This window comes from Mixophyes fleayi, chromosome 6 (genome assembly GCF_038048845.1).
Source record: "Mixophyes fleayi isolate aMixFle1 chromosome 6, aMixFle1.hap1, whole genome shotgun sequence".
In the NCBI taxonomy this organism is placed as follows: domain Eukaryota; kingdom Metazoa; phylum Chordata; class Amphibia; order Anura; family Limnodynastidae; genus Mixophyes; species Mixophyes fleayi.
Genome location: NC_134407.1, coordinates 40,508,223 through 40,535,580, shown reverse-complemented (window position 1 = coordinate 40,535,580; position 27,358 = coordinate 40,508,223). Strand labels below are relative to the sequence as shown.

The 27,358-nt window shown below is 38.1% G+C and overlaps 1 protein-coding gene across 3 annotated transcripts in view; it reads right to left on the bottom strand.

The window, feature by feature from the left end:
- Window positions 1-291: 291 nt before the first annotated feature.
- The window catches only part of RHOBTB1 (Rho related BTB domain containing 1), a 59,112-nt gene continuing 32,045 nt past the window's right edge, over window positions 292-27,358 (bottom strand). The window contains exons 1-10 of one of the 3 annotated variants that reach the window (XM_075216340.1): window positions 25,382-25,707; window positions 18,308-18,509; window positions 17,566-17,669; window positions 10,912-11,097; window positions 9,686-10,647; window positions 8,168-8,286; window positions 7,725-7,875; window positions 6,330-6,418; window positions 4,876-4,981; window positions 292-4,180 (exon numbers count right to left, since the gene is read on the bottom strand). In XM_075216340.1, coding sequence (XP_075072441.1) covers window positions 4,008-4,180; window positions 4,876-4,981; window positions 6,330-6,418; window positions 7,725-7,875; window positions 8,168-8,286; window positions 9,686-10,647; window positions 10,912-11,097; window positions 17,566-17,669; window positions 18,308-18,499 — 2,082 coding nt within the window. In that variant the 5' untranslated portion in view covers window positions 18,500-18,509; window positions 25,382-25,707 and the 3' untranslated portion in view covers window positions 292-4,007. Of the gene's footprint in view, window positions 4,181-4,875; window positions 4,982-6,329; window positions 6,419-7,724; window positions 7,876-8,167; window positions 8,287-9,685; window positions 10,648-10,911; window positions 11,098-17,565; window positions 17,670-18,307; window positions 18,510-24,171; window positions 24,249-25,381; window positions 25,708-27,358 lie in introns of those variants that run through there. The other 2 variants (XM_075216341.1, XM_075216339.1) reach the window with 2 other exon arrangements.

Below are 27,358 nucleotides of genomic sequence, written 5' to 3'. Positions count from 1 at the left end.
GTTTGATATTAAGGACTGGTGTGGCTTAATAACCTGAGGAGGTTAAATATTGCCTACCCCCATCCCCTATGGTTCCAGTTATTTTAGCAAGCTTGTATTTACTAATGTTCAGTGAATAGGTCCTAGGTGTATATAGATGATGTGTTATATATGATTTTTTGTTAAATTTTAAACGTCTATTTTAGCTTAATGATGTGCATGTACATTTCTTAACAAAGATTCTTTTAAAGAATATATTACAATTACTTGACTAAATTCTATAGTTGAGGAACATACAAATCGTACAACAACTTTATATTTAAACAAGTTTATTGACATTTTCATTTTTTTTTGCAAAATAAAAAACATAAAATAAAACACAAACATAAAAGGCCATAGGCTGTATTAACCAAATGAACCAGCCACTTGGTTAAATAACTTGACATTTAAGATTACATTTGGATATTATTGCATATACCCCAGGTGCGCTTGTATAGTTGTAACATTTGGCAAGTTTACAAACTGAGCTTTGGTTGTGTAAAACCGACGACTGTTACTTTACTCCTAAGGGTCACAGCGGACATTGTGGTATGAATTTAGGTTGATTGTTCCACTCAGGCTATGATAGGTATTGCAAATCTTGTCAGAGTGAACTGACCCCCCCCCCCAAGTTAACCAAAGCCAACTACATTTATTAGTCCATTATGTGGCATGACCATTATGTTATTTTTGCTGGTATATGTTAACAGGATTAGCCTGTTTTAATAGCACCTGTATCTAAAATGCTAGGGGCTAGATTTACGAAGATGCGGGTTTGAAAAAGTGGGGGTGTTGCCTATAGCAACCAATCAGATTCTAGCTTTCATTTATTTAGTACCTTCTACAAAATGACAGCTAGAATCTGATTACGGTAGTTGTTATAGGCAACATTCCCACTTTTTCAAACCCGCAGCTTAGTAAATCTAGCCCTAAATGTTAATGGCATTGCCAACAACGAACCCAGGTCAAGAACATTCCTTTCTGCAACTGAGGGCTTAAGTGAAATATTTATCATTCGGCCTAGCTTCCAAATACTTGTCACTCTTGTTCTTCACTTGTACCAAAATCACATTTTTAGACTTTAGCATCCTTTACCCTCACATAAATATTTGGGCATATTAAAGGTCCATATATTATTTATAACATCTAAATAATAGTGGGCATTATTCACTAACATTGCGTGTAGTTCTGCACTGAACCACAGTAACCACTCATCACTAGGCCTTTGTTTGTCTAGTTTAAGGTCGACTATGAAAGAAAGTGGTTGCTGCAGTTTATTATGAATTTTGCACCTAAATGCAATGATAGTTGCAAATGAGCTCTAATTGGTACGGGAATATAAAATTTACCTTCAATGACACTTGCAGGTTAAAAGATAAGAGGCGTTTTAATCCTGCATAGTGTTTGAATTTAGCGGTAATAAATTAACTGAAGGGAATCTTAGGGGTATATATATATTAAAACTTCTAAAAACAAAATAGTGGAGGTGTGGCCCATACCAATCAATCAGATTCTAGCTATCATTTATCTAGTGCACTCTAGAAAATCATAGCTTGAATTTGATTGGTTGCTATGTTCATCAGCTCTACTTTTCTTTTTAGATGTTTTAGTAAATGGACCCCCTAATCTCAAACTTTCGTGGTCTTATACATGTGTTAAGAATGGCAGATATATTGTTACTGTGTAATTTAGAAAAATATTTTTAAAAAGAGGCAATTTTTATAGTGCTTGTATTCATTGAAATGCACATGTGATTTCATTGGTACATCAAAATCTGCATTGGTAGTAGGATCAGATTCAGGAATGGACTAGGGAAAATTCATTTAAAAGGCCACTAAGCCTAAAATACTAAATAATTCATAAAGGAAAAGTTACTTAAGGAAAATATATCTGCTACAATATGTATTGTGATAGATTGGCCCAGGAACAGTATAGATCCTCCTTTAACAACACTTAGATTAACACTGAAAACTCGCACAAACACACATGTAAATAAGTGAAGAGAGAGAAGATAAAGAAATACTGATACACAGGAAGCATATTCACTACATAACATATGCACGTCCTGGGAAATGTTTTAATGAAATGCAATGCCCACTGAGCTACAGCATAGGTGAGAGCCTGCAAGTCTGCCTAAAAACCACTGTGACAACCTATGTTTCAAAGGGAACCTGACAAATAATAATGGAGTAGCTGAAAAAAGATCCCAGCGCTCTATCCTTGTGTTACCGTTTAACTATTGGCCATACACACACAGTGGAAAGAGTAATTGTGTAGGTTGAATCAATGTTCCGATTTAGAATTCTCTAGGAACTAGTGATATTACTGAAATGTTCCTGCCGAATGGACAGGCTGAATTCTCATGAATATATTATTTCAACTCACAAAATTGTTGCCTGCATTGTAGGAAGGCCATGCATCCACTTGAGCCTATTTAAACAAGGCCATAATATTCTAAATAAGAGGTGGGATTCCTACATTCATCTGCCATGACCAACTAGAAAATAAACAAAACCAGAAACGGGGCGATGGGACAGGAATATACACAACCAAAGATAATGTCAGCTGCAAAGACCAGCACTCGTTCGAATATTCACAGTATATCTTATGCAGTCCTTTTGTAATCTGTACAGGGTTACATTAAACAATCACTTCACCACATTAAAGGTGGAAGACCACTGTGTAATAAATGAATGTTATACAACGTAAGTACATATTTTCGATCATATAGACAAAAAAAAATCTTGCAAGTAGGGTCTATGGTTTACCCTGAAAATCCCTGTAAATAAAGCCCTTCTATTGTGTATACTCTAATCTAGCGTAGGCATTTCACATACATGAATCTTGATATATTGAAAGTAAGATTGTATAAAAAATATTTCCCAGTAAGGTTGGTAACCAAGTCATTGCTAGGTTGTAGTGTTCGTCTTATGGGTTAATTAATTTTTTTTTTTAGTGTGCGAAAGTTCATTTTTATATTAGGAATCATATTTTTTTTTTTTGCTATAAATTAACCATTTCCTCCAGCTCTCTAATGAGCTACAAAGATACAATGGATTTCAGATTAGATACATTTTTCTTTTTTTTGCAAGCAAAGAGAAAATGGAATCCATAGCTTCTTTTATTATGCCAAACTGTGCCATCTGCACCAAATCCTTGAGAATTATACACTGGGTATATTATAAAGGCGATGCATACCCCCCCAAAAAAAAACCTTAACAAGCATATTAAATTTCAGTAACTGTAACACTGCCACTGGTTCTCAAGGACTGAACTGCTCAACTCTAATTAAGAGCGACACAAGTCATGTCTGCCTTCTGCATTGCTTTAACTGCTGATTATAAAGAACGTGCACATTATTAATTTTAAAAAAAATAAATAAATACCTGAATCTGAATTATTTTCTGACTTCCAGGAACTTAGCTTATAAGCAGCCACTTATGAACACACAGTTTTAAGCATGATTGTCGAGCTTTCCAAAACTGAGGTTAGCTTGACACTGTCCTGGATGTCACACAACTTGATTTTAACTTTTAAAAACACAGTACGAGCAGAAGAGATGGACATCGTGCTCTACAACATAATAATAATAGTAATATGTGTAAGCAATTGTCCATGTATTGGCTTATTCTCACCAGAGAGTTTTTGCTCTAAAGTTAGCGAGATCCCTGTATTTAGTGTCATGTATATCTAATATATGTTACGTGGTCAATTGTAATCATTAAGACCATTTGCTTTTGCCTATCGATGCATTAAACCTTTTCTGTGATAAATGAGGGTCTACACGGACCTCCTACCAGATGACGGTAACAAGCTTTTTTTTTTTTTTTTTGACCTGCTTGAGAAATTGTGCTTTGATCTTATAAAAACAATAAATGCACACATGTGGATTCAAATCAGTGCTTCAAAGGTAACTACTGTACAGCTTGTTTCAACATTAAGACAATATTCATTTACAAGTGTTTTCAAGTCTGCAATGAAGTCATTGCTTAAGCAAAGGCCGCTGACGAAGAATTCCAGAAGCACCACTTGCGTTTGGACCGGTGTTTATTGAGGACGTGGTCTTCTTTCTCCCTCTCTTTCTTCACTCGCTGGTAGTGGTCTTCTTCTTTCAGGTACCAAACTGGTGGCCAACGGTGTCTTTCAAAATATTCCTGGTTTTCTAAGGAAAGAGAACAAAAAAGATAGGGTCAATATGAGCAGTCAATAAAATGCATATCTGATGGAGAGAGTTAGATAAATACATCACTATCATTTTATCATGTTCTAAAAATAACCGATTCACATGACCCTGGTATAAGAAAAGAGTAATATCTCACAAAATTAAAAATTAGGATTTAATTGTTAATTAGGGAATTATGGGTGGAGACATACAAATCATCATCATCATCATCAGCTTATTTATATTATATAGCACCACTAATTCCGCAGCGCTGTACAGAGAACTCACTCACATCAGTCTCTGCCCCATTGGAGCTTACAGTCTAAATTCCCTAACACACACAGATCGAGAGAGACTAAGGTCAATTTAAATCACTCCTCATATGTGTCTTCCGTTTGGCAACCAGGCATCCGGAACTGCATGTGTAATACGATAGACCCAGCAAATATATACTGACAGGGGCATAACCAGACATTTGTGGGTCCAACAGGAAACATTTGGCAAGGGGTCCCCCATGTACGGCCCAGTATTGAAAAACTCACTTACACATGGGGCCCTCCCTCAGCTGGGGCCCCCATAGCAGTTGCACCTATGGTAGCTACGTCCTTGTTTACAGACATAACAAACTTGACATTTAAGCGACTGGTCCACTTCATAAAAAAAACAAACAGAAAAAGCACCTCCGAAATACTTACCAACAGATTTTGCTTTGATATCTTTTCGGAATTTGGAGCAGACACTGTTGTAGTTGGTACTGATGTGATGCAAGCACCAGGCAGCCAGTTGGTGTGCATTGTGAAACTGTAACACAAACAGAACAAAAGCACACAGTGAACAAAAGCACCAACAACGGATGCATTTCCACCTGTACATCACTGAGGCTATTTAATGACTTATTGCAATGTGCTTAACTGGGCTGTGACCCAAAGCAAGCAAAAGGTTTTTTTTGCTGTTTTTGCCCAAGCACAGTCTACAAAATAAAAAAGTAACATAATTATACTGGATTACAACACCTGTGTGCACACTGCATCAGGTTATTAAATAAGTTCTATTGTAGGGTTGTTGTGGTTGAACTTGTGCTTATCTGAACTTTGGAGTCCGGTAAACTAGATAAGATTAAGCAGGTGATTACCGGGTCAGACAGAAACACAATACTCTTTAGGGTCGTATATCAAGACAAGTTAATCCAGTCCGTGAACTAGCTTGCGGACAAAACAACCCAGAAGACAGCATATTTTCCACTGTGGAAATATTTAGCCTGTATTGTAGAATTGACATCCTATTAGTAGTATTAACATTGTATCTATTACTTAAACATGCGTTACATTACTGGTAAAAAGCTCATTGCTTAATAAGAGATAAGGTACTAGGTGTTTTTAACACACACACACACACACACACACACACACACACACACGTACGTACGTACGTACGTACACACAAACATATATATATACACATATACATATTTATATACATCTCTGTCTATCTATATCATACACTGTCTTTTATTAAACTGGCTTTTGAGAGGGCTTTTGCACTTGCCATTGTAGTCACTTTTCTTGCCACTATAGTAACCCCTTTCTTTTCCTTATTATGACTCTGATGTATCTAATCAGTGGAATTATCTAGAGGAATTTGTCTATGTGCAAATAGTGTACAAGTCGCTTCTAACAAACAGTTCTTCTTAGTAATCAATATTTGTCAATGCCAGTTATTGTTACTGCCTGGTACAGGAGGTAGAGAGCTGGCATCACCAATGGGTATTCATATTTTTGAAAACAGACTACATACTGTATAGTACCAAGATCTGGAGCACACTAACTGCACTTATGGAAAATAATCTTCATTGAGAGCTGTTACAGCCCATGCTATTAACGCAGATGAGTCCAGTAATGTAACCACTAAATGCTGCCTAAAACTATCTACTAGGAAATGCTAAGGAGTAAATAATAGATTGAAAAGTGTATAGAAGTGTGTGCAAAATATATTCCACTGTGAATATCTAGATCTTCCCCCATCTAAACAACATAATTACACATCTGCTTGATCTTTACAGAAAAAGCTACAGACATTTCCATCTGCTCCCCCCTTTCTCCTGGTGCTTCTACAATACTGGTCTCTGCGTTTGAGGGTCCACAGTACAAACCTGAGCAAGTTCCAGATAGGTCAGCACTTCGTGATCAATATCCACCCCATTCACTGCAGCTTTCGTCAGTTCTTGCACAGCATGTTGTTCTGCGGGACAAAGCACATTTTAGACTCTGACAACCATTGTAAATAATAAAAATTATTTTTTGCCATTAAAAAATACTTTTGAAGCATAGTCTACATACAGGCAGGATGCAGTATCTTCTGGTTTAGGAATAAGTTTTGTAACTATTCAGAAAATGTTGAATATTTATATGCTGTGACACACAGGAACCTGGGTGACTAACCCACGGCTCTCCGTTTTCATAATACGCTGAGGGGTGTACACAAAGGGAGAGAGATCGCTTGATCCAGGCATAAAGGAATAGGGTTGACCTCATTTATGAGGCGCACAGAGAAAACCTCCGACATCACGCTGGTGCACCTAGTGCATTGTTTTACAGAGAACATGGCAGTGCTTGTGAAAGAACAGAAGTACACAGAATGCACACGGTTAGGTCAAAGTGTTGCAGAGCAGGGCAAACATGCAGTTTCACTTTGCTGAACAAGTTTATTAAAATAAGATAAAGAGGTGAAGGAGGTGTTTTGTTTGCCTGCACCTAATTCTCAACCATGTCTGAGCTGGCGGCAATCACGTCTCATCCTATACTTTTAATAGGTCGCATTTTGCACCTTATAGTTGCCCTTTGGTGAAGCAGTGTATTTCTAGGGGCTCATGATTAGCTTCAAGTCATAAATTAAGCTAAACGTAGCAGAAAAATTGAAGATTTTAATTCAAAGACAGAGGTGGTTCTATAATGGAAGGAGGATGGTCCTTTGATGTGACATTTACACTTTTCCATGATGTGCATCTGCAGATTTCTCCACCCCTCCACATACCCTACACTCATGTCTAATTTGCGAAGGCCTCTTAAAAGACTGAAAAGTAAGTGTGCGCCTTAAAATGCGCTGGGCGGACCGTCCAGGCGCATAAACTGATGTGATTTGTGATGCGCATCCAAAGAGCTTCATACATAAGCTCCAATGAAGACCGCATTTTAACCTCTTGAACCATTAGTCACTATCTATCACAACAGAAACCGCAATGAAACTGAATTAATGCAGCATAGACGTTTCCATCTCCAATTTCTTCTGCTTATTTTTCCCCCCTAAAAAGGTTAAGACTATTGTAACATTAAATGTTGTGCTTTAAAGCTCAAGTGTAAAGCTGAGGATAATCCAACATTAAAAATATGTTGCTCGATGTATATTTGAATATATAACAACTATCCAGCAATACAAAACTGCGCACAAATCCATAGATGAAAGCAGCTCAGCACACCACCTTTATGCTCACTTCCTATACCACTTGCTAAGTAAGGAAAAATAAAATGTTACTTTATTGTGCTCTTACCAGTGAGAGCAACCAAATGTGGAAGACAGATTCTGTTTGCCAGCGCAATCAGCTCCACCGGGTCCATCTCTGATGTGCAGGATAACTGCTTGGTGTAGAGATAGTCTAACACCGCTTGCATTGAAGACTTGCTTACATTGGGAAGTATGACCTGCAAAACACAACACACCAATTAGCTGCAAGAAATATGTGAATGCCCATCCAACCCATATAACGCAGAAGAGCCCTTTCTTCTCTTGGCAAACCACACACATAGGATACGTGCAGCAGTCTGTATCTTATGGTCATTACATGCAATGTGTAATGAGTGTTTGTCATAGTTCCTCTATACATATACTGTACATACTGTATATTCTGTGCACATACATGCATTGTCAGAGTGGAGCTTTACGTAACACACAAACAAAAAACAGTCAATACCATTAAAAACATAATTTATATACCTCATTATTTGCACTTTCCACAAATGATCCTCCAAACATTGCCGACATCCATTCACAGCTGCAAATTAGAAGCGGCTTATGTGCATGGATGTTTCCATCATCCAATTTAAAGATCACATCTGGAACAAAACATAAAAACATGATCACTAAGCTTCTAGAAATATATTGCTTCCTAGAATTCCTGCAATGGTTATAGGGTGGGGTCTGAATAAAGGAGGGGGAAGGACAAGTCTCAGACAAAGTTACCATTAAAGTATAAAATGTTCCCTGAGAATGAATGAAAGTATGCCACAGACCGGGTAAATAAACTGGAAGAATGATTGCATTATAGGGAGCAGCACAGTGGCTTAGTGGTTAGCACTTCTGCTTCACAGCACTGGGGTTGCGAGTTCGATTCCCACCCATGGCCTTATCTGTGTGCAGTTCGCGTTTTTCCCCCGTGTTTGCGTGGGTTTCCTCCGGGTGCTCCATTTTTTCCCCACACTCAAAAAACATACTGGTAGGTTAATTGGCTGCTATTAAATTGACCCTAGTCTCTCTCTGTCTGTCTGTGTGACCAACTGTCAACAAATCTATGGTGTCATCTACAAACATCCAACAGATTTTCCATTTCCAACAGTGAAATGTTAATATGTTTCCCATGCTGAACAAGCATTTTTTTTCCATATGGGAAAGTTGTTTTCCACAGCACCTTAAAGACTGTGTCCCGCAATCGAGGAAACAATGGAAAATGTGGCCTGTTAAGGTGTGGGGGTTTCTATCTAACTACATGATGATTAGGGGTTATGTACTGTAATAGGAGGCAACTTGCAAAGTGCAGTAACCCATAGCAGACAATTACTGTACATAGGTGCCTGACTGTCCAAAGATTACTGCTATGTGGTACTGCACCTATATCAGAGGTGGGGAACAGGTGGCCCTCCGAGCCGTCCCCTGTGGCCCCCAGCTCCTTCTTGCTATATTGTCAGTGTATCACTGATCTAGTAAAAAAATACTCATTACTTATTTATTTACACAAGTGCCCTTTTTCTAGCTATATAGAATTACCAAACATTTTTTTTTTTTTAATGTAAAGACCTAGGACAAGATCCCAGTTAGTCTTTAGAGAGATAACTTTATTATCTGCAAGTTTATCGGGGCTAATGAACAATTTACTCATTCCAAATAAATAAATAAAACTTTTACATTATTTATTTGCTTTCCATCCGTTAAACCGTGGCATGTTTCACAATGATGTTCTGATATTTAAAAGTTAATGATCTGCATGCAAAGAAATAAAAGGAAAAACTTCCCTTTTCAAAAGATAATTAAAATATTGTTTTTGAGAAGAGTTTTGCTGCCTCAAGATAAATACTAAGCCGTTATGGTCAAAGAGTGAAGCCAAGGAGGTGACAGAGCTGTAAAGAAGTCATCAATGCACTAAAACAGTATAAATGTCACCTACAAGATCCACAATTCAAATACTACAAAAGGAGTTACGTAGACGGAACCCTAAATCAAAAAAGAGAATCTGCTCACCAGAAAAGGTTGATTTGGAAAGACATTCCTTGATTCGATTTGCTTTCCTGACATGGAACGCTTTTGTAATCTCCTGGTTCATAAAGGCCTCCTTGTTTGTAATGTTTTCCACCATCATTCGCAAATCAAACACTTCCAGGATTTCTGCTATCTGTGCCACTCGCATCAAACCCTTTTCATTTTCATCTAGCTTTCCGGTATACAGAAACTGTAACACAGTTTTAAAAGGCCCATACTGTATAGAGGAGTCCATTCGGACCACAGTCATTTTACAAGTCCTGTTAGAGATTGGATTGCACATCAATTCTTGGTGCATGCTATGAAAGCCTTTGCTCCAAGACAATAAAGCGACACAATCTTCCTCATCACAGTCTGTAGTTAGTAAGGTATCGTCACTTCTAGATATCCGAAGAGAGGCATCTGAAGGTTTCAAGGAAGCCCCATCTGTGTCCTCATCTGTATCGAGGCTCAATGTCCGCATGAGCAAGTCCTTTGTAGGCTTCTCCTTCTTGCAATACCGATCAACAGGATTTTGAGATGCTTCGTGTTCCATTAAAAAAAGGTCATAAAATTTTGAGGAGGAGGTAGCAAGGTAAATCTTATGAGCAAAGATCCGTTTATGGTCCTGAAGGACAAACATGACATCTGCACACAAAAGATTGTCCAGCAAATCTCCAGCATCGTTCACGTTAGACTTGCTGGATTCAGGTATTTTTATAACTGGCGGCGGTGATTTAGGGGGGAGGAATGGAGCTTGTAGTAAAGGTCTCTGTACTTTCTTCAGATGAGACTTCCAAAACTGGAGGTGTCGCCTGGATATCAAAGCTGCCCTGATTGCATTGTCAAAAACATCCTTTATCCCAAACTGATCAAAAACACTGGTTTCATAATACGGGATTCCAAGTTCCTTAGCAACTTCTCGTCCTCTTTCTGGTGGTAGAATGTCTCCCCGTTTTATTGGTCTGTAATGGTAAAAAAATCATATTTGGAAGAATGAGTATTGCTTTAGTATATTAGCTTTAATATTAAAACTTAGAACAAAAGTACAAATTAATACAACAGGGGGGAAATTCAATTCATTGTGAGTTGCCTTGCACTACATTTATATGCACCAGATGCTGGGGGGAGCTATTCAAAATCAGGACGGGATGCATATTTTTGCTCGAACCTCCGGGTAGAGTTTTTTCTTTTAAGAATGAAGCGGATTAAAAGCTGTGTCATTTTACCTTGCTAATGGTCGCCTTGCCCTGTTAACGGCTTCAAGATCGGCATAACGCAGGTCCAGCTGGCAGCCAACGAGAATGACAGGTGTCCGGGGGCAGAAATGCTTGATCTCCTGAGCCCACATGGTTTTTACATGATTTAAAGAGTTGGGATTTGCAATTGAGAAACACAGGACGACCACATCAGATCTGAAAAAAAATACATATAATTGGACATCTAGGATTAAAAAAACGATTCCATTATTACTATTGTTATTAACAGAAGTCATTCTGTACAGACAACATGGAAAAAAAATACTGCTCCATTGACCTAAATAAAATGAAATATTATTCATAAACTTATCTGACCACTGGAGTCTGCGCCACCTAGTGGTCAGATAAATATGTACCATAATCAAATACTTGTTTGGATAAAACAGCAAACAAAAAAAATCTTTATGTAATAGTCAGAATGGGGCTGAAATATAGTAGTGATAAGTGCTTAGCATGATGGGCACGATATATACGCGGGGGAAGGGAGGTGCCTTAGTGATGCTGGTGGCATCTTCAAGTGTATTGGTTAAGTCCACAAAAAGGTTGCACCCATTGTACACACAACATGTTTTTCTTTCCGAAAGGCAAAACCCAGAAGCTGAAGATGTTGAGCCTGCGTTTCGGTTGCAAACAGGTGGCCTCTTCCCTGGGACATTATACCAACTGAATATTATGCACATCTAGTTCATAACTGCTGGTTAAGTTGACAAATATAATGTAAGGATTGGGGTCAGTTTTGTTCTCCGTCTTCACCACCGACAATGCGCTACAGATGTGGACAACATTATAATTATACCAACGTACACCATGAAAAAGGACAGGCTACACGTTTACAGAAACTGGCTTAAATATATAAATTTAAGCCAATTAAGCCTGTATTGTGGCCAGCAGACTCGGCTCACAATATAGAAAGATGCAGTTAACAACAAATGGAAGAGAACTAAACACCCTGATGTAATCATACACCCCCTGATATCAACAGAATGACAGCATATTATTTTTAGACTATATATATATATATATATATATATATATATATATATATATATATACATACATACACACACACACACACACAAAATCTAAGATATAAACAGTTAAAAAGAAACCATTTGTCTTCATTATCTGTGTATTACAAAAATAACTGGACTCTTTAAAGTAATAAAGTAATGCGATTATAAAAGGTTGATGAGCACTCTACGTGCTACGGTCACATAAATGGCTGTTGAAAAAATAAATAAAATTAAAAAATCAATACAGCTGCAATGAGCAGGCCTCCTCGGGCTACACAATATGCACCCAGTTTAATATTGGTGAGGTTATTAACTTGTATCTAGTCGTCTAGGCTGTGTAAAGGCATAAGCTTGTTACAGCCCTACGCTAATAAACTCAAACCCACATCAATTCAGGCTCTACAATGATAATTATAGAGTTTAAAGAACAAAGCTTGGTTTGTGAACATGATACCTATTCATTGCGAAACCATAAGCATGTAGTTATTTAACAGTTCTCCTATCTTTGGGTTGTATTTTCTATATTCTTCATTATTAGGTTTCTGCACGCACATTAAAACAGTGTATTAAGGCATTACAGCCCAACATTACTAGAATGACCAAATGCTATAAAGAATGCAAATTCCGAGTGAGTGCTAAGGAACTCTTGTTTTAGGAGTCAAGTGCAGAGTGAACATTAGACAGTCTTCCAAATTGTACTCACAATCATATCAAGACACAAAGCACAGACAAAGTGTTTTACCTACAACACTATAACATTAATGGCCTCTAGCGAGGGTCACATATGGTATTTCTTTTAGTTGATGAACAAAGATGAATCAATGACAAAAAAGAAAGAAAGTTTTATCTACCTCTAGCACTGCCAGTCGGACAGCCAGAGTCTAATTGTTCTAAGTATATTATATTCATTGCTACTTATACCAAGAAACAGCTTTATTCATTAACTCACCGCTCCACCATGGAGTCACCACTCCAGATATAAATTAAACCATTCCAACCACAAGCACTATAAAAGCCGCATGAAAAGCAGCATAAAATAAAGTGCTTTATATAACTGCTCTACATATTTCTAACCTCAACTTAAAAAAAGGTTTCTAAAGCTATAAATATCACACCCAGGCACTGCTCCAAGTATCTAGGAAATATCCAATAACCTTTTTTTCTAAATAGAAAAAAAAATAATTCAATCCAAGACTTTGCCCAGAGGCCGAGTACTGATAGAGTTAGAAAGTGCACCGTAAAGTGCTTAAAAGACAAGTGGAGGGATCCAAGCCCTTCTATTGCTTAAATGTATTCTTAGCTTGTAAATATTGTTGTGACCCATATCCTGTATATTGTATCACTGTTCCATCTCCCTACAATAATACATTCCTGTATTATACCATTTGTATTATTTTATATGAGTCTACAGACTTTAGCAGCAGGCCAGCCTATTTTTTACTTATATAGAGAATTTGTTTTGTAGACTGCAGAAATCAGCCACCTATACCTATTGTCATCAAAGAACGCTAGGGCTAAGCACACTTTAAAAGGGAGGGAGTAAGCTGTAATCCCGAGCATCCAATTAAACACCCGACATTATGAGTCAATGCTTGACTGAGCTTATAATATAATGAAGCACAAAGCATGGGAGCACAGGGCCTGAATGGACTAGCCAGTGTTTCACTGGGTGGAACCAAACGTCACTGTGACAATATGCAATAATTAGGACTAACGCAAGCTACCATGACTGCCGCCCTATATATGATGTAAAGATTAGTCTAAATGATGGGTAGAGACTCAAATAAACCTTTTGTTTCTCTCCTAAATGCTACAGGACATACTTCAGGTCCCATGACCCCACTGTTTGTGGAAATACTTGCTTAAACAAAGTGCAAAGTGCTTCCAAAATATTGGGGTTTAAAATATAAATAATTAGTGAATGTGTGATGGTGGGAGATTTCATTGAACAATACTTTGATGGGACTTCTAATGACACAAAATTAGAGACAGGGGGGTATATTTCCTAAAGTTCATGTTTGAAAAAGTGGAGATGTTGCCTATAGCAACCAATCAGATAATAGCTGTCATTTTGTAGAACGTACTGAATAAATGATAACTGGAATCCGATTGGCTGCTATAGGCAACATCTCCACTTTTTCAAACCCGCAGTTTAGTAAATATACCCCAGGATCTCTGCCAAGCTACCTCGGCAACCTTTGGGTATCTCCCTATCAAGAGATATCGGGTATGGTTATACTGTAATTAATTTGCTATAACATAAACAGCAGCTGACTAGAATTATTATACTTCTAAACATATGACAAGGCCATAACAAGGCCATAAATTAAACAGTTGTAAAAGTTGAAATGTATATACCCTTTTGTTCAATAAAAGATTACAATTTTCAAGAAACCTATAGTTTATACACAAAATAATGAGAATATAGTTTACCTACGTTAACCCTGCTGAGATTTACAAGCAAAGCAGTGGGTGAACTTGTTTCATAGAATGTAAACACAAGTCATGCCTGATTATATCCTTACAAGAGAGACCGCTCTTGAAGCCTGTGCCAAACCACACATGCCAAGTGGCTGCAGTTTTTTTTTACACTTCAAAACAAGCCCCACTATAGTTTCAAAACAGTCAAAAGAACTAGCACATGCTCTGCCACGAAGCTGGGTGCAATTATATGCGGCTTATGCGATTTCCTCGCAGCCTATTGCACTGGTTCTATTGATGGAAGCTATAAAACCATCTCTTTTAGTCCCTTAACTAGCTTGAAGGATTACAGTTTTTTGCACTTATAAAAATATTAACGCCCTTCAACAAAATAGGTAGTCCAAAAGGAGGGGTAAAGCCTTTTAAAAAACTAGAGCCTGATTCATTTAGTGATCTTGGGCCTGATTCATTAAGGATTTTAAATGAAGAGGTATCTTATTTCAGTCTCCTGGACAAAACCATGTTACAATGCAAGGGGTGCAAACTAGTTTTCTGTTTTGCACATAAGTTAAATACTGCCTGTTTTTTCATGTAGCACACAAATACTTGATAGCTTATTTGTACACTGAAATTTAAAGTTGATATGTGTGTGCTACATGAAAAAACAGTCAGTATTTAACTTATGTGCAAAACAGAAAACTAGTTTTCACCCCTTGCATTGTAACATGGTTTTGTCCAGGAGACTAAAATAAGATACCTCTTCATTTAAGATCCTTAATGAATCAGGCCCCTTATCTTGTGCAAAATTTAAGATGCTTATTTTAAGAAGAAACAGGGAGATAATAGTGTAGAAAAGATGGATTTTCATTTTAATTATTCACTTACGCAGTGGATTTTGCTTTTTATCTCACTTTTCTGGGATTTGCTTAAGATAAGCAAAAAACGGCATATAAGATCACTAATGAATCAGGCCCCTAGTCTTGAAAAAGTCAAGAAATATTAACAGTCAAAAATATTAGCGCTCCAATAATATTCAGGACCAATAGTCGTAGGTGTAAGAAATGAGGATTTCAGTATCCTCCAATCAATAATATAACACTGTGATTTAGGTCTAATCCAAATGGTAATCAGAAATACTCTTCGCCGCTGTTAACTTTCTCATGTTCCAATTGGCTAAAGGTTGTAAGTAAAAGGTTGAAAGTAAAATAAGACTCAAACCCACCTTAAAACTTAAACTTAGGAGGCTGTCCTTATAGGTTAAGTTCTGCTCTTGTATCAGCTGTGGTAAGGGCAGAAATATTGAAAAAGCCGACATTAATACTGCATGTTGGCAGGAGTTACACAAGACTGGGGAATTGTTCTGATTAAGGATACACCACACAGTACATGTATCAGACACATGGTACAGTTCGTGGTTTCAGTGAAACTACTAGGAGCTGGTCATTAGTCAGAAAATTTGAGGACTTTTGAAGAAGAAGGAGTTAAATAAAACGCCTTCAAATAAAAATAGTCCCAAGCACTGTAAACATATAGTGTTGCCATAATTTATAGCACTCTGGTTACATGTAATAAGAGGAGAAGTTATTACATAAAATGATGCTATGTATCCATTACTTGTTTACTCGGTGTCAACTGTCGACCTCTGCGAAACCAATACTAACTCAGAGCCTGTTATAACTACCAATATAAATTAAATATGCCATTACTTCCAATGCTTTATTTCAAGTGGTCTTTACAGGATTTGGAGGGGAGAGTGGACAAGTGCAAAGGGGAAAAAAAAAAAAAAGAGAAGTGGTGTTGCCAATAGCAACCAGTCACATGTATACTTTAACTTTTTAAAATGCAATAGAAAAATGATCGTTAGGCTACGGCTGCTATAGGCAACACTGGATTTATAGATTTTCCTTGCACTAGTTTTCACAAGTGTCCCCCAGTGTCTCGGAAAAGCCCTGCAAGAATATGTAGGACAGGCCACTGGAACATAGTACAAAACGTGTTGGAAATTAATTTAGGAAAATGATAATGCCACGTGTGTAACGAAGCCTACAACCTAACCCGTGACTTGTGATATTTACATGCCCCAATAAGCCAAAGCATGTGAAGCACCTGCTGGACAGATCTGTGCTGCATTTCTGCACATAGATTCCAGCCTATATTTAATCCTAAGTATACACTGTTAAGTAATTAAATCTCTGTGCGTATTCGAGGAAGCTGACTCTAGACGGGGACAACCTTCTGTCAACAGATTACTTGTAGACTTATTTCAACTGTTGACCCTCAGCATAAGTAGACTAGTGTTCACGACTGGTACCAGGGATTTGATGTTGAAAGAATTAACCTGCAGGGTTTTTTAGGTTCAGTGTCAATAAGCATTTGTCTGAGCTGATGGTGATAAATCTATCTAAAGGAAAATATGCATATACCCAATATAAGAGAAAAAATTTGCTCTGTTGTTGTTTTTACCACATTTGAAAAAAAAAAAAAAATCCTAAAAGAATTTGAAAAGTTTTTGTAGTTTGAAGAAAAGACTAAGGGCTAGATTTACTAAGCTGCAGGTTTGAAAAAGTGGGGATGTTGCCTATAGCAACCAATCAGATTCTAGCTTTCATTTATTTAGTCCCTTCTACAAAATGGGCAACATCCCCACTTTTTCAAACCCACAGCTTAGTAAATCTAGCCCTAGATGTTCTCTGCCACGGGCTGCCTCTGAGGAATTTACTTTTGTTTCCTGGACATTGTGGCAGAGTAGGTCAGTACGTGTATAGAGGACATGGGACGTATCTAACACCAGCAATGCTTTAGCTGCGGTAAACACACAAATTTCATAACCCTCAGCGGGTCAAATACTGGCAGAAGATCATGTGGCCCTTTGACAACTGTATATCCGTTATCTATGTGCTGATACGTTTATAATCTTGAAGAAATGTACCAGTATTTATGGTATTGTAATAATCTTGGAAAGGGTTAAGATCATACATCTGCATCATGGGAATTCTCTCTCTCTTTCCAGACTGTAGTAAATGGTAAAGTACTGTATAGCAAACATGCACACTCTGTGAAATCGGATACTGGTCTACGCTTTCAAACCTATTAATGCTCGTAAAATCCACTGTCCTTTGGATATTGTCAAATCTAACTTTATTACACTGCGCTAGCTATGGAAGGAGTAAGCAGTTTTGTTTTTTTTTACCTTCCATAGGCAAAACGTCTGTCCTTGTGATGGTCGCCAAAGGTGTCCCATAGCCTGAGAGAAACACTCACTTCATCAACAACATCCCGGGAGCGCTCAAGGACCTACACGGTAGCCATAAATACAAAAGTACAGGTTTAATGCTGCAGCAGCTTCCTCTATTCCCATCATTCTGCAGCCTGTGCACTATTTGAGGTGACATCACAGAATGTTTGCTGCAATGCAATATGTTGGACTAAGAACTGTTGGGTCCATGTCTGCGATTACCAATATGCATTAGCAAGCAAAGATTAAGGGACCCCTTCATCTACAATTCAAGCTGACTGCAGTATGCAAAAGGACAAAATACTGTGTGGTGTGGGGCAGACCACCTTATCAAGGTTACCTAGGTGAGGTGGGCTATGAACCCCCGAGAAAGCAGTCTAGTAAATAAAAAATAATTGCAGTAATTCAACAGTATACTCTTCCATCCTAATTCTGCTCTGTTTAAATACTTCCCACATGGAATGCAATCTAGTGATTATCTTCTGACTGTGAGTGTGCTGTAAACGCCTCATCTCTCAATACTGTAATATATATCTATATCCATCTATATATATATATATATATCTATGTAGTAAACATTGTCATAAACAGCATAAAAGGGAAGCTTGGTTATGTGACCTGTGAATTACTTGCTAGGTTACTGACAGCATATAGGGAAGGTAAGGTCACCAGAGGTTATTGTTAGGTACTGACTTACCTCTTGGCATACACGGTACTGATCAATAGCCCATACTGTGGGTACATGGGTAGCCAGTAGCTGGTACTGTGTTAAGGTGGTGTTACACGCCCTGGCGCAGATAAGTCGCGTCTTGCCCACCGCATTGTCTCCCACGACCACACACTTTATGGTTTCAACATTGGGCCGCTCGTAGTCCATATCAGTGTCCATTTAGGCAGACCTTAGAAGGAGAAGAACGATTGACACAAGGATCAGTATTGCAAAAGCAATTAACTCCTAGATCTCTGACTAGCTGCTGTTTAACTAGAGATGAGAAACAAGTTCCACCTTTTATATTGTCTGAAAACGCCCTTATCTGTGAACTCTTCCAGTGACAGGGCACACCTGGATGACATAAACAAAACTCCCTTTGTTTTCTAAAAACACAGACCAGTCTGCTTAAGGTATATCTAGACTGAGGCTGAACGGCAATATGCATGTGTTTAATATACTATAGTGTGGGCTATGCTGCAGACATGCACACAAACATGTATTTTCACCCCTAGGAATCTGGCAACAACCTGACACATCCATCCAATATAGGTCATGTGATTCTTAACCTTCTTCTGCGGGACCCAAATAATGACTGTGGATCTTATTTGCTGCTTGTCATTACTAATGTGCTTCGTATTAGTTACTTTACAGTTATTTTATATATATATATATATATATATATATATATATATATATATATATATATATATATATTATATACTCTACTAATATATTATTATTTAAAATATGAGGAAGAGTTTAGGAAATTGAATATTAAAATATTGTTACTTTATTGGTTAGCAATAGGTCTGCAAAGACATACCCTAATTGACTTAGTGACCCATGCTTTGAAGTGTATCAGTTTGCCCATCACTGGTATAACAAATAACATTTAAGAAACTTAATTTAGTAAAACATTTTCTAAAAAAGTAAAACAACTTCAAGTTTAAAGAAAAGGGGAGACACATTGAAAATCAATTGATGCAGTGTATACAGAACATATGTTTTTTGTTCTCTCTCAAACATACACAATATTTCTGAGGTTTTACTGCAGTGCAGCAATTATACCTGTTAATTTTGTACATGTACTCCCATAGGAAATCAGTTATTACACCATTTCAGTTTTCTCTGCTTTCTAGAACACGCATCTATTCTCAGAGCTTGTTAACCGGCACCAGGAGAAATTATGCTAAGTATTACAAAGCCTTATGGGAGGCAGTCTTATCATGCTTTCTAGAAAACATGATATATATACACTTCATTTTCTAGAAGCTGTGCACACAACTGCTTGTTAAGTTTAAATAAAGATTTTTGTTATTTTTTTTATTTATTTTTTAAAAAGGATGGAATATTGATCAGATCTAATCCTAATCCAACCAAGAGTGGGCAACCTGTGAGTCTCTGCAATGACTGAACTACAACTCCCAGCATGCTCTTAAACAACATCCAACAGAGCAATAGATTGAGAACAGCATATGTTTTACATAAATGACTCACACACACACACACACCCTAAATAAACCTACAAGTCTGGGATGTATTGATCAGGTCACTGGCTTGGGAGGTGTGATGGACTTTCACTAAAATATGACAGAATGTAGTCAACATCTTCTAAATAATTTCCTGAGAACATATAGCTGATCAAACATTTGTAGAAAAGGCAAAATAGTAAAGTTTACCCCCTAGTACAGCACATAAAAATAATTTTGCTTTTTTTCTCTGTTTTTTTTTTTGCTCCGCTTCCATAGAAAATTTTAACATAGATATTTGATTACAAGAAAACGGTTCCTTGGCATATTAACAATCTTAACTGACAAACAGTTTATATGTAAGGATACAGAAGCACCATAACACTATATATTACACCATAGCAAACTTTTGCCACTGGGTAACACAATCAAAATGTTTCTATATACTGCTGAGTGAGGTGCCTTAGGGCGAAAAAAAAAAAAATTGAGGCCTGTCACTTAAGAGAACATTTTCCAAGGCTTAAGGATGCTGACCCCTAGACATTATCCTCCAATTCTAGAGCGGTTTCAACCTGACAGTGGAATTGATAACAGTTATTTACAGTTCTGGGTGCGAGATATTAACTGGGGTAATTACAAATGGTGGCATGCCAAGGGCTGAATATAAATAGGAAGCAGCAAGCAGCACACAAGACTTGTGAAAAGACCTGAAACCCAGAGGACCGCAGGGCTGAAAATAATTCAACTCAGAGATGGAAAAGCATCAAATAACATTGTTGTGCCAACCACCCAAAATATAGGCTGGCGTTCTGACATGACTAAGAAGAACGGTTCTCTGCAGAGCTCACATATTGTTCGATAGACTATGAATGGATTACTTGATGCAGATTTACCGCTGTTCATTACCTAGTAGAGTGCTGTCCAATCTTTCCATTGGAGAGTTACATATACATTGACAAAAATGCCGTACAGAGAAGCGTTGGAGGAAGAGCATTAAATCCGTCAGTTTGACAGCAGTAACTACAAGGGTCAGACTAATCTTTCAGTAAATCTCCAAAGTCAGAGGGCCTGATTCATTAAGGATCTTAACTTAAGAAACTTCTTATTTCAGTCTCCTGGACAAACCATGTTACAATGCAAGGGGTGCAAATTAGTATTCTGTTTTGCACATAAGTTAAATACTGACTGTTTTTTCATGTAGCACATAGATACTTAATAGCTTATTTGTACGCTGAAATTTAAAGTTGGTATTTATGTGCTACACGAAAAAACAGTCAGTATTTAACTTATGTGCAAAACAGAATACTAATTTGCACCCCTTGCATTGTAACATGGTTTTGTCCAGGAGACTGAAATAAGAAGTTTCTTAAGTTAAGATCCTTAATGAATCAGGCCCAGAGTGAGGATATAACTTGGCAGGCATTGAGTGGCCCCAGAATAATGGGAGATGTAGTGTGATAGCGGGACTCCAACTGGTGTACCCCATAAGATGTAAAAACCACTGCAAATTTAGCAGGAGGTGAAGCAATCTCCTTTTGTAAATTATAAAACAGAGCTTAATTTATACAATTTGAATGAAGACTGTTAAAACTAAAGTAGAGTCCATATTAAAAGATTCCAAAATATTTAGATTATTTGACAAACAATAAAATAAAAACAACAATACTACCTTAGTAAAAAGGAGAAGTTTTATAAAAACATAGTGTGATACATTCCTATTTATATACACAGGTTTCTCCTGGGGTTTGCCAGTCTTTGTTGTGGTGAAACCGTGTAAGAGGAAGTATACTGCGTACCTTCTACAAGCATCAAATACAATGACAATGTATTTTATTTGCAAGCCCAGTTGCAGGTTACAAAGTGAGGGCTGCAAATAAGGGAGGGAAACTGATAAAGGTCTCTTACAGCTCTCCTTACCACCAGTCACCATAAGGCTTATCATGGTGACTGGTGGTAAGGCTAGCATGACTAAAAACAAATGATGCAGGAGTTGTTCCTATACATTAAGGGCCTCATTTTGAGTTAGGAGCAAAGGAAAGAAAAAGGAGCAAATTTGCACCTGGGCAAAATCATTTTGCATTAGAGGGAGGGTGGGGGGTAAGTTCAAAATGTAGGGACAGATTTATAGTTGGGATATAGCATGCTATAGATCAACTTTAATTTCAGTGTAAAAATAAAGCTATCAAGTTATTTGTGTGCTACCTGAAAAAGCAGCCAGTCAAAGTCAATTTGTACCCCTTGCATTGTAGCATGGTTTGTCAACAATGTATCAACAATGAATTTGTTTAAATTCAGATATGTTTTAGGCACGCTTCTACTTGGGGCAGGTTTTTCAAAATAAGACTAGAAGTAAGAGCATGGGGTATATTTACTAAACTCTGGGTTTGAAAAAGTGGAGATGTTGCCTATAGCAACCAATCAGATTCTAGTTGTCATTTTATGTATTAAATAAATGATAACTAGAATCTGATTGGTTGCTATAGGCAACATCTCCATTTTTTTCAAATCTGCAGTTTAGTAAATATACCCCCCTGTGAGATAAATATATAAAGGTATAATGTCCCATAAAATGCAAAAGCTGCTCTGGATCTCCTTGCAAACCAGTATTTCAACTTCCACAAGATGATTTCCTTGTTTCTACCTAGGCTAACAGTATACAATCTAGGAAAACCCTGGAAAGCAGGAAAATTGTTATGGAAAGAATGGAAGGCGGCAGCAGTCCTGTCCTTTTAATGAATATAGTTTATTAAATTATAGTTTGTTTTAAAATTGACTCCTAAAGCTTGTTGCCCTGTAAGTTTCCAGAACCAGTGTGAAAGGAGCCGCATGTCAATAATAATAGTTTCCAACTGTTTTAATCGTCATTACTCACCAACTACACAATAAAACTCATGGATGTTAGATGCAATTATTACCATTTATTCTCAGACACAAAAAAATACCTTATAAACAAATTCAGTGTATATGACATAATGAGGATTGTGGTGCTCCAAAGTCCACGAAATAGAAATTCTACATGTTGTGCTCTGATGCTCTGAACGCACCAGTAGTGTCCCTGGAAAGTATTTTATACAGTTGGCAACTATGTAATCTGTACTTCTACAATGTAGATGCTGTGATTGGATACATGCTGGGATGGCCACTCCCACTTACATTTAAAAACAAAAATGTACATTTGGCGCCGCATGAGGTGGAATATAATGCGCTGCTAACATTCTAATGCTCTGATTGGCTAATACTGACCAGTTCCTCTTTTACTTGGCTGTGTCACAAGCTTTGAACAAAAATTGTAAATAAATACTCTGACAAACAGCTAGTATATAACTTATGTGCAAAATAATAAACTAAATTGCATTGTAACATGGTTTGTCTCGGAGAGCATTTACTCATTTTTTTTGCCTTACTTTCCTTAGTGACTCAGGCCTAGAATGTTCAATTACAACAAGACACCACACACTTTCCAGTCAGCAAGAAAGGTACCAGGTGATTTCCAGTTAAAAAAAACTGTGGGATGCCTTACCCAGATGTGACTCATTGTTACTAAAGAGGAAATGAAGGTGCAAAGATTAACATCATCCTTGAACGATATCTTACAAAATAACACACACAGGAATTTCCGTCTATGAAACATGTGCATACAATGTGCAGCAAACTGCTGTGAATGACAAATATTCTGTGGACAGTGCTGTGGAAGTGGTGGCGCTATATAATTAAATGATAACGATGCTGATGAGGGTGAAGGCGAGACTATGCAAATATTTGATTTTGCAATAAATGTTTTCCATCCAGACCAAAATGCAATAACTTACTTATTGTACTTATTCCAATTCATCAAAGGTTTGTGTAAAAGAGCAGTTCAAGAAAACCATGCCCAGGATGGATGCTGGAGTTTAAAACCAGAATTGGTACCAAGCTAATAAAGTGGTGGACTATGTAGTATAAAAATTAATGCTGCACTTTGTTACAGGACCAATATTCACAGACCCATACACACCGCCACCAAATCTATCCCTGTTGACATGTAATTATTAGCAGCATGAGGTCTAGCTCTAGTAAAGTTTTACTTATCTAGCTAAACTTCCACCCAGCACCTGTTTATATAACCTCTTAATACAATTTTGAAATTTGGATGCTACAGTTATACCCTTTGGCAGAGGTAGGCAAACTGTGAATCTCCAGATGATGTGGGACTACAAGTCACAGTATGTTCTTCTAGCTTCTGCCTGGCAAGGTATTCTGGGGCTTGTTGTTTCACAACAGTTGACGTCTGCTCAATGGCTAGTTTATGTGCAATTAAACTTAAATAAAAAAAATTAAAGTATTAAATGAGCCTTATGACCCTTTCCAGTGATACAATTACCTACAAATAAAGTTATTCACCTGATATCCAGTGTGCAGAACTACCAGCCTGTACTGTGAATACACAAAAGAATTCCAGCATGCCTTGATTGAATTGTCAGTGTAGACAGACCTCTGAACCTGGCATTTGCAATAATTGGATGTTGTTTAAGGACTCACTGGACAGAGAGGCTGCTCCCACAACAGGAGGCAGGCGGGAGCTGTTCAGATGTTGAACTTTACTAGACAACAAGATAAATATGTGGGCTCAAATCCAGTCACAGGAACGGACATCCAGTCACTGTGACTCATGGCTCAAGATGACAAATACTGCCTGCTTACAGGTGTGCCAGCCACCTAGTCATCTGTGGAAATGAGGGAGTGCAAGGTGCAGCTTCCAGTCAATTAAATAATAAATGTATTGTATATTAATTAAGATACATTCAGAAAGTATGTCTATTGTGAACTTTATAACTGGAGAATGAAACATTCCTACAACATATTTAAACAATGTATTGCGAGTATGTGAGATTATATATATATATATATATATATATATATATATATATATATATATATATATATATATATATATATATATATATATATAATCTCACATACACACACGCATTCCCTGATAAATATGGCATCTCTATTTATAAATAATCATATGGCAGGTTTCTGTGCCTCAAGCCCCCTCACGCCTGCCTACAGAACTGTTGTCACAGCAACACACAACACACTCCATAGACACAACACCCCGTGAATATGCCCAGTGCAGGCGCTCAGAGTTACACAATGACAATTTGTAGCACCCATCACCCAGACACACGCACCTTTTTGTTTGGTACAACTAGCAGCCAGCATTCCCTCTGTCATGCAGGGCTGAATGCCACATTACAGCGTCCACTAACAAAAAAGGGGACACAAAGCCTCATTACATCCGCCTTGATCTTCTTTATTTCCTGGCTGTAGTGATAACGCCTCTCTGTCTCTCTCTCGTTACCGTTATGTTAACTTGCCGCACATCAAAATCCCATCATTGTATGACAGTGCGCAGACATCCAGGCACACACATACCTGTGTCTGTGCACTGATCATGCCTGCATACTGCAAAAATATTATTACACACATGCATGCATTAAAAACACCTTGCATAAAAAGCTGCATGACATCCATAGACGCTCTGCAGGCCAGCATTAAAATGCAGTCCTATACATATGTCTGATTAAATATTAATAAAAATACAGACCTGGTGTGTTCTCCTCCCAAGATCACGTTATCCCTGAGCCCCCAAGCTCGCTATTGTTCTCCAGTGCACGCTTGCAGGGATGGAGGTGCAAGGCTAAGACTAGGCACAAGTTTGCAGAACACCATAGTGCGATCTCATTGTCTTCTCTCTTTGCGATGACAGTCTCTACCCCTAACCATTTTAAGGGGCGATTTGTACCCTTATCGGCATCTCCACCCTCTTTTTTTTTTTTTTTCTTTAAACCCCGCCCTCCCGCAGACACTTTAGGAGAGAGAGAGAGAGGGAGAAAAAAAAATGTGAATTGAGAAGCGCCGGGCTAACTAAAGCAACCCGATCTCCAGCTGCAGCAGCAGCAGCTCGCTTTGTGACGTCAGCGCCCTCCCATGCTATTTATATCCGCCCGATTGGATTTCATTCATGAAAAAACAACGAGCGTTCCGCAAGGCGAGTGCGCGCCCAGTGCTCAGAGCGCGCCCTGGAGTTATTGCGCGCACCCGTCTGTCTGTTTGTCATAGAGCGTAACATGTTAGTTACAGTACGTGAGGCTCACTGCTCCTAAGCCTCCGAGGCACAATAACAGCACAGTGTAACAATAGGGGCCTGGCCTCAGGCGCCGCTTGTTACTTGAACAGACTGACGTCAATGTAGTGACAGCCTGGATGGAGCAGAGCACATAGTTGTAATCATTTCTCTATCTCCCATAGCCCTGAGGAGGAGAAGTGGTGAATAACAATGATCAAGTTTCTCAAACTCAAAAGTAAACAACTTTATTTTGTATTGTGTGACCCATTGCAAGCAGGCAAACCTGGGTGGCTAATCTGTCAGTGCTGGCATATGCCAGAAGCCATGCTTTTAATAAAATGCTATGATTTGCGGAGACTAATAGGGCATTTTCACAGTACCCATAGAGACTTATGGGGGCTGCGTGTGCGATAGAAGATGCTAGTACTGCAGCAGAGGTCTCTTAGGGGTAAATTTATAACGCTGCTGGTTTGGAAAAGTGGAGATGTTGCCTATAGCAACTAATCAGATTCTAGCTGTCATTTTGTAGAATGTACTAAGTAAATGATAACTAGAATCTGATTGGTTGCTATAGGCAACATCTTCACTTCAAACCCGCAGCTTGATAAATGTACCCTTTAATATCTGCTGTAATCCTATAATAGTAAAGTAGCCTCCTTACTATAAAATGTGTAAATTTCCCCAAAACTGCAGTTTTAGAGGGATTTAAACCTCTTTGAAGCTTCATAAACAGGCCTCTTGGTCAGTTATAATGGCCTTATAGAGCGAGAGACACAGTTATAAATAGACTAGAGACTGATGGAAAGCTCTGCAGTGTAGACCAATGTAGGCTGATATGTTTGTCTGGCCCTGTTAACACGTCTCCATTACTCCCATCTTTCTCCATTGCAATCTATTTAAAATTCTGCAGTGAGAATCATTTCATTATTTTCCCCGATTGGTCCCAATATATGTGCTCAATAAATTCCTTTCCCGGCTCTCTGTTATGTCCAAGATAGTGCTGCTCACTTTGAAGGCCCTCCACTTATCTGCACCTCCCTACATATCTGCTCTCATTTCTCACTATGGGGCATATTTAAGAAAGCACGATAGTGCTTTTACCGGGTAATTAAGGTGCCTCCATGTCCTCCGCAAATTTATTAAGGGTGCATCGCAGCAGATATCATGGATATCTGCTGCTTTGCATTCCTCTTCGTTTTTGGGAGCAGTCACCATTCAACAGTATGGTGACAGCTCCCAACTGCAATCTAACAAGTTCCGAAAAAACATTTTTTTCGAAAACTTGTCTTGAAGCTGGCGTACATTATCAGAAATGAAAAAACCCAATGCTGTCAGCTCTGCTCCGAAGAGCAGAGCTGGACAGCGCATGTGTGGAGGGATCACATGATGCCTCCATGTCACTCACCGCTCGCAGAATTGCAGACAGGCGGGGGTCTTTGTGGAACTGCACATGCG